Source organism: Thalia democratica, chromosome 3 (genome assembly GCF_965202585.1).
Source record: "Thalia democratica chromosome 3, ktThaDemo2.hap1.1, whole genome shotgun sequence".
In the NCBI taxonomy this organism is placed as follows: domain Eukaryota; kingdom Metazoa; phylum Chordata; class Thaliacea; order Salpida; family Salpidae; genus Thalia; species Thalia democratica.
The window spans coordinates 67,757,254-67,771,504 of record NC_139167.1 but is presented as its reverse complement, the minus strand read 5'-3'; the positions used below and the strand labels follow the sequence as shown (position 1 = coordinate 67,771,504).

Genomic DNA, 14,251 nt, shown 5'->3' with positions numbered 1-14,251 from the left:
AATTGTTTTTACATTTGTTTTATTAAATGTGCAACAAAATTTAAATAAGTTGAAATGTTTAAAATCTTAAGCATAAAAACTGAGGAAAAAATGATAAAATATGTGACACAACTTTAAAACGAGCGTTTTATTTATTTCTTTATTTTTATTGTCCTTTGTTTAAGTAAAATATAGCTGAAAGCTTTGAAAAATTCTTAAAATGACTTTTTGCAATTGACTAAAATAGCACTAATTTGTCGATACTACTTAAACTTAAAATGATTAACTATCAATTATCTTTCAAATTGAATTATTAATAATTAAAAGAAAGTATTTTACAGGCGGATAATATCGAATTACACATCAGTTAAATGCTATGTTTTATTTATGCTTCTTTTATAAAAAGATATACTTTTTGTTTATAACAGAGCAGTTTAAAAATAAATTGTAAATAAATATTTGAACGTATTTGAATATTAGATAAATGGAAGTTTTATAAATTAAATATAGAAAAATGTATAAATATTTATTTATTTGCAAACCCGTAGTATATATATAGTTGTATTAAATATCATAAATATGATATTTTTAAACATATACAGAGTTTGTCTTACGTTTAATATCAAGCATATCACAAAGTATATATAAATCTAAGTTTTTTTATTATACTATGAAATATTAAATTTAATATACTTCTTTACTTATAATAACATAATTCTTTATTTTTTCGATTAAAAAAAAATTGTATTCGCTGAAGAATTCAACAATTAATTTAAAAAACATAACGATGTGAAAATCAAAAGTTCACAGTTTTTTTAAAGCCTTTTACGCTTAAATGGATTTTATCATTGAAAAACCGTTAGATTTAATTTTGTGTTGAGTTAGCTTTCCAAACGTTTTATTTAAGTTAATTAGCTAAACATTTGGATGTAATGTGCCTTTAACTAGTCTTTAATATTTATTTTAAAATAATGGTTTTAATTAAGCTTTGTATAAGTATTTTTACTAACATTGTAAAAAATATAAATAAAGTTATTCAAATTTAATTACTTTTTAAAATTCTTCCTCTTGTTTACAGCATGATGTGCTTTTATTTAAACATATACTAAGCAAGTTTTTAATTACATTTTTATACAAAGAAATCAGTTAAATTTCGTTTAGTTTTTTTTTTTTTCATCTCGCTTAATCTATTGTTTAAATACTAAAGATTTAAATATTTAAATTTTTTAAAATTAAATCCAATTGGGCATAAAAATTATATAAGCTTGTGGTGTACGACTCGATAACCGAAAAATTCCTTTGTAAACCAGGTCTTTACACCGAACTTTTTGAGCGCTTTTGATCGTTCCATAAACAATATATATATTATCGGGCGCAAGTTTAAATTACATCAATTTTGTAACGCAGTCTTTCGATTTAGTAAGTGCTGTACATTTTTTTTAATTTGCTGAGATTTTTATTAACGGTAATATTTTATAAATAAGTACTTTGTTTTAAAGTTTAAATTAAAACTATTTTGTTAATATTATTTGACTTTTAAATTTGTTTGTTTTCAGTCTGGTGTTGTTTATTAAAAACAAAGAAGGGGTAATGTCTATACTAAAAAGATTTTAAGCAAAATATTATTTTTTGTGTCATTTAGTTCGATATCATTTAAATTTCCTATAAAAGTTAGAAAAGTGTACTTAATAAAAACACTTTTATAAACAAAAAGGTAAAGCTTGAATGTAAAACGATAATACTTAGAAAAAAATCATTGTTGTACTTATAAGTAATAAAACTTTATTTATTTTAATAAGATAAAAAAATTAATGAATATAATGTCAAGCTTAGGAAAGTTTTATCTGACTTTTAAGTTCACATGGTTTAAGTATTAGCTTATTAATAGTTTTTGGATAACTTACAAGTTTTATTAGTTATTCATAAGGCTTCCTAATAATTGAATTGAAAGCTTCCGTATTATATGAGTAAACTAAGCTACAGACTGGTGTTTAAATGACCTATAGATCATAATTAAAAGTATCGGCTTAATAATTTATAAATGTTTAAAAATTATTTTTGGCTAATATGTTCATCTGATCAATTATTCACAAAACTGCTTAAAATTAAATTGAAAGCTTCCGTTTTTAATGTGTTAATGAGGCTACAGATGCGTACAAACTTCAAAGAATTTTTATGAGAAAGTTCATTCAGGTCATATATGGCATATGTTGGTTTATATTTACACTAGCATCAAATCGGTTGAAGTAAGTTAATTATTTAGTGTCATTTACTTATTGGTAAACACATTATACCTCTAAAATAAAAAATCAAGAATAGTCAGTTGGTAACACTTTTGATCATTATCAATTTTTTTTTGTTTTTCATAAACATCAAGCTTTTATATCAGATGTAAATATTTTAATAAAAATCAAGTTTTTGAGACAAATTTGATAAAACCAACTACTATTTAAAGTGTAAATTTAGTCTTACAAACTTTGAATAAGTTTTATTTTGTGTATATACTTTGCATTAACCTTGATAGAAGAAAAGTGTATTTTTGATAATACCTAAACAGAAATGTATCGACTATTTTTATTTTTAAAGTAATAACCGATTGTTGTTTTTTATGTCGGTGCTAAGTTTACTTTTATGTTTTCTTGATTAAAACTTACAATATTTTACTTAAAATGTTTTTATTTTGAAAAACAAGATTGTTTTTAATCAAATTCTTATAAGTCTGTTAAACCATATTTGTTTACGAAGTTGTTTTTACTTTAAAAACTTTTCAGAGTACTTTAACGGAAAAAATAAAAAATTTTATATTAAGAATGTTATTGCTTTTATTTGTTGTTATAACTCGTACTTATTTTCAATTAAAAAGTTTTAAAGTTGCATATTAAAACTATACTTAGAAAAAAAGATCTCGTAAATTTCACTTTATTAATTTATGCTTAAAAAGCTACAAACATCCAACATAAATAGACCTGCAAACACTTTATTGAATCTAAGGATTACAAACAATTCTTCTGTTTAATTGACTGAGCGTTCGCCTGAATAACACATGAATAATTAAAACCAAATCTCTAATGGGGCGGATAAAACGCATTACAAATTAGCTAATCTGAAAATGTTGCATGTGCATTGAAAATAGATGAAGTTAGTTGAGATTTTTTATGGACTAAATAAATTAAATTAAAAGTTGTAAAGTCTTATGTTTATTTTAGTTATGACAAGCAGTAAAAGATCTAACAGCTTAAAAGTTGTCAGAACGTGTTTTTATAAAACCCCTGATTTTAATACTGTTGATTAGTGCTAAAGAACGTTAATAAGATGTTATGCATCTATTTATTTTAGAAACGAAAAATTAATACAGTAAAATATAGTTTTTGAAATGCTTTAAAAGTATACTTTTATCTTAAATAATATTTAAATATTACTAAAAAATTAGTTTTATAATTTTTGAATAATTAGTCAAAAAAAAAATTGAATGAGTTCAAATACAAAAGTTTTGAATATATTAAGCTAAACATAATAAACATTTGTTTAAGTTTCCTTAAAAAGAGTATTGTTTTTAATTTATACTGTTTTTTATTTATTAAAAGAAGTTTTTTTCTTGGTAGACCTTATTTTACATTACAGACGGTATTAAATTGCTATATTTATATCAAAAATTGTTTTACAGCTATAAAATTCATACTGTTTAATTAAAATTAAACAGAGATAGGTATAAAAACTTTTTTAGGTACTTAAGAAACTAGAGTAAAAAAAAAATATAATAATTGAAAATTAAAATATTAATTGAACGATTTTTATAACTTTCCATAGTATTAACAACGTTAAGTTGTCATTTTATTTCGCAATAGGTGTTTGCTCTAATAAAAAAAATTAAAATTAAATTAAAATATATGTTAGCTAAAATTCGTTTTAGTGTAAATATAAATTATTTAAAACTGTGTTGTTTAATTATCTAAAATATATAAGAACAAGAAATATAAAGTTATATTTTACAAGCACTTCATCACATGCTGCATTTATCAGCTTTGTTCATTTTGCTACCAACTGAGCATTGAAACGCGTCGGAAAATTCTTGCAAGTTTGAAAGCGTCTCCACAACTCGGATGTTATCTGGGGAGTAAGTTGCTTGTGTCTTTCTTCTGTACAAATCTCTCTCCTTGGAGCAGTAGCTTTGGGAAACGAAGAAGATTTGCTCTCTCGTCAACTTGAGAAGTTTGTTATGTTGAAAGTTTTTTTTTTTACGTTTTTGAAATCCCTGAAAAATTATCTTTTTTAAATAAGTTGTTTAAAAATAAAAGAATTATCAATAGTTTAACTTAAAGTGCCTTAAGCACTACATAATAAAGTTTAAGATATTTATAACTTTGTTTTAAACTTTATTATAAAAGTTTATGTAAATATCAAAATTATTACAACTATCCAGTAACTTTTTCTTAGCTTTAAGCACAGAAAAAACACTATTATGTTATTAAAAAATACTAAAATTTAAAATTAAGTTAATTGTATAAAAGTTTGTTCAAAGTGCTCTTAGAAACTCTTGTTACTTACATAACAAAAATACGAAAAGATAAAGTTTGCACAATTAGTAAAAATCACTTTTATTTAAAGCCAAATTTACCAGACGCGTTATCGACTATGTAAATTTTCATTATTGATTATATATTTTTTCAACAATCTTTCTGTATTGAGAAATTAATTATCACTATTATTAAATAAAAAATCAGCCTTTAGTCAGCATACTTCTTTAAAAAAAATCAAAATATTAAGTATAAATATTAAAACAGCTTTTTAAATAACTTTGCAGTTTTTGAAATAATAAATGCTTAAAACATAATCTTAAATTTTAATTATCAATTTTTCTAAATAAAAAAACAGCCTTAAATAAGAATATTTTATATATTATTTTTCTCATTTCTTTTTTTTTTTTAATATGACTTTATTAATTGCTTATAAAAATAATTAGAGTTTCTAACTCATAAATCTAAAATTGGTTATAAAGAAGTTTAATTTTGATAATTCAAAAATTCGTTATAGATATTGAATTAAATAAAACTCTACGCTTATAGTCTATTTGTTTACATGTTTTTATTTAGTAAATAGAAAGTTGGTTGAAGAAATCTGGCTGGAATAAAAACTTAATTTTAAAATCTATCATAATATGGAATTGTTTAATAAAAAGGAATCTTTCACCTTATAAATGTTTTGTTTTTTCGGTGATTTATTTTTATTTGAACGTATATATGTATATATACAAATGAATTTTAGAAAACATTACAATTAATCAAATTGTATCTTTAGTAATTTTTTTTACTAAATGTTTTACAATGTTTTACACTAAGACAATGTTTAAACCATTAATTTGTAATAACTTACTTATTTGATAATAAAAAACTGCTGGTAATTTTATCATCAACTCTTTTATTTCTTTTCCATTTAGTTAAAGCTACATAGTTGTCGAAAACTCGAATTTTGAAAGTCAATCTGAATTTATGTTTACCACAAGTATAATGACACAAGTTTTTATCTTACTTATAGAAAAACTAAAGCATTTAATTTTTGTCTAGCGTTAAAGTATTCAAAGCAATAGCAAAGTTTTTATAACTGTACTTCTATTTTTCTCCAAAAACACTATTTCAACTATTTTATAAAATACACGTTTCAATTTTTTTTATCAAGTCAAAATCTTTTACATCTAAGTTTAATAATAATACCGTTTATTTAAATTTTAAAAAAGTTTTGGATGACCTTTTTGCACAATAGCTTCAATTAATAGCAACGTTACATAAAACTGACAGTTTAATTTATACTTTGTTTGGCATTAGTAAGACATAAACGACCGGGTCAGAAAACAAAAAGCTTCTAAAGACAACTGAAGTTTTTTATTTATTTATTGGTCGTTGGGTTGACTTTTAAAAACTTGTTTTCTTTTGTTTTCTTAAAAGTTATAAACTTTAGTTTGTTCACTGCTTTTTTATTTGATCTTTAGTATTAATTTTTAATAATAAAGAAACATATATATAAAATAAAAAATTATAAATGTTTCTTGTTACGTAGATTCTTTTGTTTAATTTGTTTTAGATCTACATATTTAATAAAAAAGAAAAAAGCCACAAAGAGTTAGTTTTATAGAATTTAGATCTCTTAATGGCATTTTTTAACTAACATTACTTACAAAAAATTATTTTTATAGTATTTTGTTTATCACCAAATTGTGTTTATACTAAAACAATCTTTGAAAAGTAAAAAAAACGAATGTAAAAACATTTTTTTCATATTTATCATAAATTTTATTGCTTGCTATTCTACACATAACCAATAGTAATATAAAAAGTACCAACATTATACAAAAAAAAACCATCACAAGTTTTTTATAATTAACATTCTAAAAGATATCATGCTAATTAATTAAAAGTAACTTTCTAAGTTAAAAACGTACGCTGTTTTTCTTTAGTCTATACGCCTTCAATGTATAACACTTACTGGTTACATATTTTGATTAATGATTAAAGTTTTAAGAACAAAACTAACATATTATTGTTTGTTTAACAATGCAATTGAAACATCATCATATCCAATGTTAGTTTGTAAATTTTCTTACTGTAAAATAAGATAATTTAGTTCAATATACAGTTACTTTTTTTAAATGTAATGTTTTAACCCTTTTAAGCAAACATTTCCGAAGTTTTTTATTTAACCAGTTATTTTTAAGTATTTGATTATACAGCATGCTTTGGAAATTTCGGAAAGTTCTTGTAACTAAGTTAAAAAAGTTAGTTTATCATTTTTTTCATATAAGTCAAAATAACTTTTTTCTTAATACATTATTTGTAGAAAAGGTATTATATTCTTTAAAGCATTAACCCATTAAGTTGTTGAAGACTACATATAATATTCTTTAAAAAAAAAAAACTGAATCATATTTTAAAAAAATTGTTATTCAAAATCAAACCAGAATAAAAAACAGCTGCATTAACTTTTAATTACTAGAAAAATTAAAGTGATAACTTCAAATATTTAACAGCTTTAATTAAGATAAAACCAGTACAACCCTTTAACCAATTTAGTAGCTAAAACCAGAAGAAGAATATTTAAAGCTATTTAAAACTTAAACTTATTTGCATGACTAATTAATAATTGGTTTAAGATAACATTTTTTGTAGTTACTACAAGTCGTAATAAGTTATTTACATAATGCTAAACATATTTGTTTAGTATACTTAAGGAATTCGATATTTTAAATAATTTTAGAAATTAGGTCTTTTTAATGTAAATTACAGTTCAAAAACTTAAAACTAAAGCTATATTTGTTTCTTTAATAGTTGTTTTATAGATTTATTTCAAGAGGTTTGTTAACTTTATTAAAAAAATTCAAAATCTCACATAATTTTTCATAAAAACTAACAAGCCTAAGAAACGGTACACTTAAACTTGCTTTATTAAAAAAAAAAGGTATAATTAAATATGTGTATAAGCTTGATAGATTTTTTTTCTAATGTAAATTAATCTAAACTTTAAATTTTTTTCCACTACAGAGTATAAAGTCAGAATCAAAACAAAAAGGAAATTTATTTCACAACTTGAGGTAACATTTTTTTTAATCAAGACTTTACTCTGCGGGTTTAAAATGTCTACTCAAAAACTGTAGTTGTTTTTTGTCGCTTTTAAGTTGTTTCAATAAAGCCACAGCAAAACTTTTGTAGTATGTTACATAAAAATTTATTCAATGGTTTCAGCTAATAATTAATGTTTAAAGTATATATTGGAAATATACTCTTTATAATTACCTGTAGCATTTCTTCATAATATAAGCTTTGCTACAATGTCGAAATACTGTTAATTGAAATATGTAACAAAATAATATTATTATGACACTTTTAAAATCTGTAAAGTTAGTTTTTGTCTTAATTAAACTAATTTTAATTTGAAGTAGTTGTCTATATGTTTAGTAGTATTAAATTATTCCAAAAGTTTTACTTAAGAGTAAAAATTTAACTTAGATTTTTGCGTAAAATACAATAGTATGTTATGCAATTGATTCATATACTAGAAATAATCTTTAAGGAAATATATTTAACATTGTATACTTAAACTTGAAACTACTTAAGCTTTGTATAGACTTCACACTAGTATTAATAAATGTTGAAAAAAGTAGTTCGACTTTTTAATATAGTATATTTATGTATATACATATATATATATTTATCTAATTATATAAAAACTGTAATTTATACAGCTGTTTCACACATGATATGTAAAATTTCATGTAATTTCAGTAAGTTACAGTTTGTTATAATAGTGAACAGAAACTTAGATTTTAAAAATTTTATAATGATTGTGACGTAGTAATGGTACAGTTTATTGTACGATTAGCTGAATCTGAAATAATATGCTGTAATCGTTAATTTATGCTTTTTAGGAAAGTTTAAAAAGGTTATTTTGGAAAAACGTTTTAAGCTATTAGAAAACATTTTTTAAACTGTTGGAAAAATGTTATAAAATACTCGTGTTTGCCGCTTCAATTTTATTTTGTTTTAATATTTAGTTGGTTTCAATTTTGTTAAAAAAGTGTTTTTGATAATGGATGCATATGTTTTGTCTTTCGCTTTTCTTGTTTAGTGTACGTTCTTATCTGATTTTTCGCTTTCTATTTTTTCTAAGTTACAAAGCTTGCAGCCGAATTTAGTATTGAATTTTGATTTTGTCCTGTTTAATATTTCCAATTTAATTTTGTAGTCTGTTTTGTTGTCTTTTAAGTTATATATGTAGTTCGCTAGTTCTGTTGTGTGTCTTTTGTTAATATTGTTGAGTGATGATTTGTGGTTTCTGTACCATTGTTTAAAGGTATTTTATGTGGATCCTATATACTGCTTTGTTGTTTTATTTGATGTTACTGTTGCTTTATAAATTATACTTGACACTAGGCATTCGTTATTTAAAGGGCAAGGTTCTTTACGACAATTACAAAGTTTATCTTTTATGGTGCTTTTATCGTCTATATTGCTTTTGTTTAATATTTTGTTGTTGTGAGCTATTATTTTACTTCTGAAATTATTTGTGTAACTGTAAGATATTTTAATTCTATTTCGGTTGAACATTTTATGGAACGGGTGGTTTTCTTCAAGTGTTGTCGTAATCAGGTTTAAGAACTGTTTGCCTATTTTAGACCTTACATTTAGACTAAATAGTGGGTTGAAATTTATTATGTCTCTTTTTATAAGCTCTAAAATAAACAAACAATTCTTAAACCTGATTACCACAACATTTGACGAAAACCACCCATTCCATAAAATATTCAGCCGAAACACAATTAAAATATCTTACAGTTGCACAAATAGTTTCAGAAGTAAAACAATAGCTCACAACAACAAAATATTAAACAAAAGCAATATAGACGATAAAAGCACCATAAAAGATAAACTTTGTAATTGTCGTAAAGAACCTTGCCCTTTAAATAACGAATGCCTAGTGTCAAGTATAATTTATAAAGCAACAGTAACATCAAATAAAACAACAAAGCAGTATATAGGATCCACATAAAATACATTTAAGCAAAGATACAGAAACAACAAATCATCATTCAAAAATATTAATAAAAAACACACAACAGAACTAGCGAACTACATATGGAACTTAAAAGACAACAATACAGACTACAAAATTAAATTGGAAATATTAAAAAGGACAAAATCAAAATTCAATTCTAAATTTGGCTGCAAACTTTGTAACTTAGAAAAAATAAAAATCGAAAAATCAGATAAGAACGTAACACTAAACAAGAAAAGCGAAAGACAAAACATATGCATCCATTATCAGAAACATTTTTTTAACAAAATTAAAACCAACATTAAAAACATATTAAAACAAAATAAAATTGAAGCGGCAAACACGAGTATTTTATAACATTTTTCCAACAGTCTAAAAATTTTGTTCGAATAGCTTAAAACATTTTTCCAAAATAACCTTTCTAAACTTTCCTAAAAAGCATAAAATAACAATTACAGCGTATTATTTCAAATTCAGCTAATCGTACAATAAACTGTACCATTACTACGTCACAATTATTATAAAAAATTTTAAATCTAAATTTCTGTTCACTATTATAATAAACTGTAACTTACTGATATTACTTGAAATTTTACATTTCATTTGTGAAACAGCTGTATAAATTATAGTTTTTATATAATTAAATAAATATTTAGCTCCAATTTAATTTGTCGAGAACTATCGACCAGAACTTTTTTTAAAACATTTAATATATAATTTAATGAAATGACCATTTTAAAAATGCTGGAACATATGTTTCATAAAGACAAAAAATATTATCTCTAATCTTCAGCCATTTCAAATTAAAAATAAAAAGCACTTTGGTAAACAAAAATGCAAAAGTTTACAAAAAAACAAAAACAATATGACGTAAGAATTGAACATTGTACATTACAAATATTCAATACAAAAATCGATCTACCATCTAACTAATCAAACAACTAAAATTAACGAAAACAACAGTTAACTGACTATAAAATACTTCAAAATTTGTTGTACTTTAAGAGGAGCTTTTTCATATGTCGAAAAGACGATATGAATTCACTCCTTCTATTTAAACAACCTTCCTTTTTTAACGCATACATAACGGCTGTTGATTCTTTTAAGCACAGCCTACAAACAGGGTTGTTACCATCTTCTATTGGCTGTACTCTTGTTATTACCTCCCAAGTTAATTTAAAATCAATGTTTTTGGGCTAAAGGCCGCAAACATAATTGGAAAGCTCAGTTTTATTTTCGTATACACCACCTTTAAAGAATTTTTTATGGTTAGCATACTGAAATCTGAATTGTGTGGAGCATAAGCCGATGTAGAACTTCTTTTCAAGGTCAGAGTTAACTGTTGCCTTGTAAATAATGTTCTCTGACCGGCAATTGCCCCCCTTCAAATTATATTTACAGCCACCAGCGCAATTACACTGGTTTTTGATTAAATTACTTTTGTTTAAAATCCTTTGATTATGTGACTTAATTAATCTCTCCAAATTCGCCATACAAGTGGGCTCAGTAGAAGGTGTTCATGTTTGAATATTAACCTTGTTTTATATATATATATACATATTACTTTTTAGTTTGAAAAATGCTATTCTTTTAGATAGAAGTTTAATTGGTTAGAAAAAAAATGCTTTTAAAAACATATTAATCAAAGTTAAAAAACTAATTAAAAACTAAATAAAATTAAAAAATTCAAAATCCTGAGCAATAATTTTTTTTCTGTTTATTTTTTCAGATTCGAGCAAAACTCTGACATCTAAAGAGAAAAGACAATTGATATCAAGAAACACTCAACTTGATACTTGAACACCCAATCGCGCCAGCTTGTGACAAAATCATCGTCCTTTATGACGTCATAACCGTATTCGAAAAACTGCGGAAATGTTTTTCTAAGAAGCTCGCGAAGTTGCAGATTTTGAGTATTTCTTGGGTTTTGGCCATCATGTACATAATGTAAAAAAGTCCACCATCTGTTTAAATTTAACATTAAAACATCTTATTAATTTACGAAAGGTTTTGAGTATATATCCTATTTATTTTATACATATACAAACTTATTTTAACATAAATAAAAATACTGATATATCGTAGAATGTCATTTATTCTTTTTTTAATAAATCTCTTTGTAACTTTTTAATGATCATATTAAACTTTTACAGATAAATAAAAAAAAAATAGTTGTACACAGCATATAGCACAGCAATTTTAAAACTATACATAATTTTGTAATGATAAATTTAAAAAATATAAATAAACTTAATAATAAATAAATCATAAATAGTCTTTAAAGTAAATAAAACTTCTAGGAGTACACCAGAAAAAAATCAACTACGATTTGGTTTAAAAAAACATATATAAACTTAGAACGCAAAATACTTTTAATCGATATTTTTAATAAACTATTTTTTTCTTTGATTGGCGCGGCATGATCCAATACTTAATCGTCACCTTTTGCTCAACGAGCGTCAAATTTACTTTTTTCCTTCCTTCGACGAGCATGCTAAGAACTTTATCTTCTGTTTTCGACTAAACTTCCCGAACCATTTTTGTTTCGTTGAAGGGGAATTTTTGAAGATTTTAGCAAACCACCGCAAGAAAACTCATAAAAATCTAGAAGCAAAAAACAATTCTTTCATATATTTCAATTGCTATAAAAAGTTGATCTATATTTTGCATGCTTAATTTAACAATGCCTATACCAGAATCTAAAAACAATAGAAATACACTTTCGGAATATAAACTAGTAAGAATAAGAAGGCAGAAAACAAATGGGTAATTGAAATAATAAAGAATAGTTTACGCAAATGGTGTGTTAAAAAAATCTAGTTTTGGAAACTCTGATATAAAACTATTTATCAAGTTATTTAATTTTCGGCTGTAGCTCATTCTTAAAATTTAATTTTAAACAAACACAAAAATCAAATATTCTTGAGATTACCTGAAATTTTGTTTAAAAGAACTTTTGAATATTATTTTTCTATAACTTTAGGTATTTAAACTTACTATAAAACTATAAGAAGTTTTGAACATTTCCTTTTATTTAAGTTTTTTTAAAAAATATAACTTTTCTTCTTTAAAATGGGACATTAATAATTCTAATTTCATATTTAAACGAACCTTCGTAAGGGTCAACTTTGGTGTTCATTTTCGTAAAAATATTTTTCATTGTGACGTAACATTTAGCATATTCGCATTCATTGAAGTTTGAAACAGTATTCGAACAGTTGTTTCCACGATAAACATCCACGACCGTCTCAACTCGGTTTGTTTGACCTCGTAACTTGGTAGTTACAATTACCGTGGCAACAACAACGCACCCTAGCAACAGCAACATAGTTGTTGTGGCAACCGCGTAACAAAAGCAACTGGCTCGTTTCTTCAACGGTGCATGCTGCTTTTCCGTTGCCAACAGAAATTGCGGCGAAATGACGTCACTGGTGCTAGAGTTTCTTGTATATGTCGTCATGGCGACGCTCGGCGGCTTGTGACATCTGCTGACGTAGTAAAACTCTATGCTCCCGTGATTGTTGATAAAATTGTTGTTGTTGTTGTTGTTGCTCGTCGCGTTGCGAACGGTATTTCTGCAAGGTCAGCACTTGAGTGTTTCTCCAAACATTAAAAGAATTGATGACGTTGCCTTGACGTAACAACAAACCAGTGTAGTGGTGAGCATGTGCAGTGACCGGAGAAATAACGTTTGTGAACCCTGATTGCCGATGACGTCATAATATACCCTGAAGCTGGCGGCATTTCCGGTGGAAGTTCGTCGTTAGGTAAACTCCCCGTTCTGAAAGTTGAACACGGCGAAACGAGCGACGTTTCTATTGGACGAGAAGACATTGCAGGTATTATGATGTAGTAGAAGTAAAATTTATTGATTCTTTTCATGTCTTTTTAATATAATTACATAAATGTCATGTTGATACACTACTATAGAGAAAAAAATACTAAAACGAATGTACTGTAGCATTTGGTAAACATGTTTACAAAACTCGGAAACAAAAAACACAAAACTAAGTTTATTGTGATTAAAAATTATACAATCTACTTCTAAATTATATATTACAAAATTTTTTTTTTGCTTTGTTAGCAATTCAAAAAATATTTATAAGATATTTTTTTGTAGTACTTTTGTTTTAGTTTAATTAAGTTAAAAAGTATATACAATTGAAAAATAACTAAAATTTTTTTTTATTTTTTAGTTACATGCTAGAATGAATAATACTCTTTGTTTTTCTAAAGATAAACATATCAGAGATTTAAACATTTAATGTTTTAGTACATGTCTTAAGTAATGGAAAAATATATATAATAAATACAGAATGTTTAAAATTCAGATTTTTTTAGACTAATTAAAGGTAAAACTAACTACTATTAATGTTCTAAGAAGTCTTTAACAAAAAAATTAAAATCGTGTAGCACAAATATTTTTTTTAGAGTTGTTGTTTTTATAAAAACTAGTATAATGATTTCAATGTAGTTTATAGAAAAGTAAACTTTATAATGTATTTCAAATCTTAATTTTTATGTCAGTAGAAATGTTTTTCAAAACTTTTGTTTGTAAAATCTATGGATCACTTTTTTAAACTTTTTAGTTTATCTACTTTTAGATTTCTTATAATTAAGAGGGGTTCATCAAATTTTCTCTGATTTAAAGAAAATATTTTTTTTTAATTTCACAAAGTTTAATGATTGGAATTTATAAAAGCTCCAAATAAAATCATTTATACTTCTAATA

The 14,251-nt window shown here is 24.5% G+C and overlaps 1 protein-coding gene across 1 annotated transcript; it reads right to left on the bottom strand.

The window, feature by feature from the left end:
- Positions 1 to 3,979: 3,979 nt before the first annotated feature.
- LOC145832497 (uncharacterized) lies at positions 3,980 to 12,012 on the bottom strand. Its single transcript, XM_082939814.1, has 3 exons — positions 11,951 to 12,012; positions 11,309 to 11,483; positions 3,980 to 4,180 (listed from the first exon to the last, which is right to left on the bottom strand). The coding sequence occupies exons 1-3, from the start codon at positions 12,010 to 12,012 to the stop codon at positions 3,980 to 3,982; spliced, it is 438 nt and encodes a 145-aa protein (XP_082795940.1).
- Between the last annotated feature and the right edge of the window lie 2,239 nt (positions 12,013 to 14,251).

What these genes read in the sequence shown, in the direction of transcription:
- LOC145832497 (XM_082939814.1), bottom strand. Translation starts at nt 12,012, where the DNA reads ATGCTCGTCGAAGGAAGGAAAAAAGTAAATTTGACGCTCGTTGAGCAA. An exon ending in GAGCAAAAGGTGACGATTAA is followed by an intron (nt 11,484 to 11,950) that starts GTATTGGATCAT and finishes AAATTTAAACAG; the next exon opens with ATGGTGGACTTTTTTACATT. An exon ending in ATTGGGTGTTCAAGTATCAA is followed by an intron (nt 4,181 to 11,308) that starts GTTGAGTGTTTC and finishes AAACTTCTCAAG; the next exon opens with TTGACGAGAGAGCAAATCTT.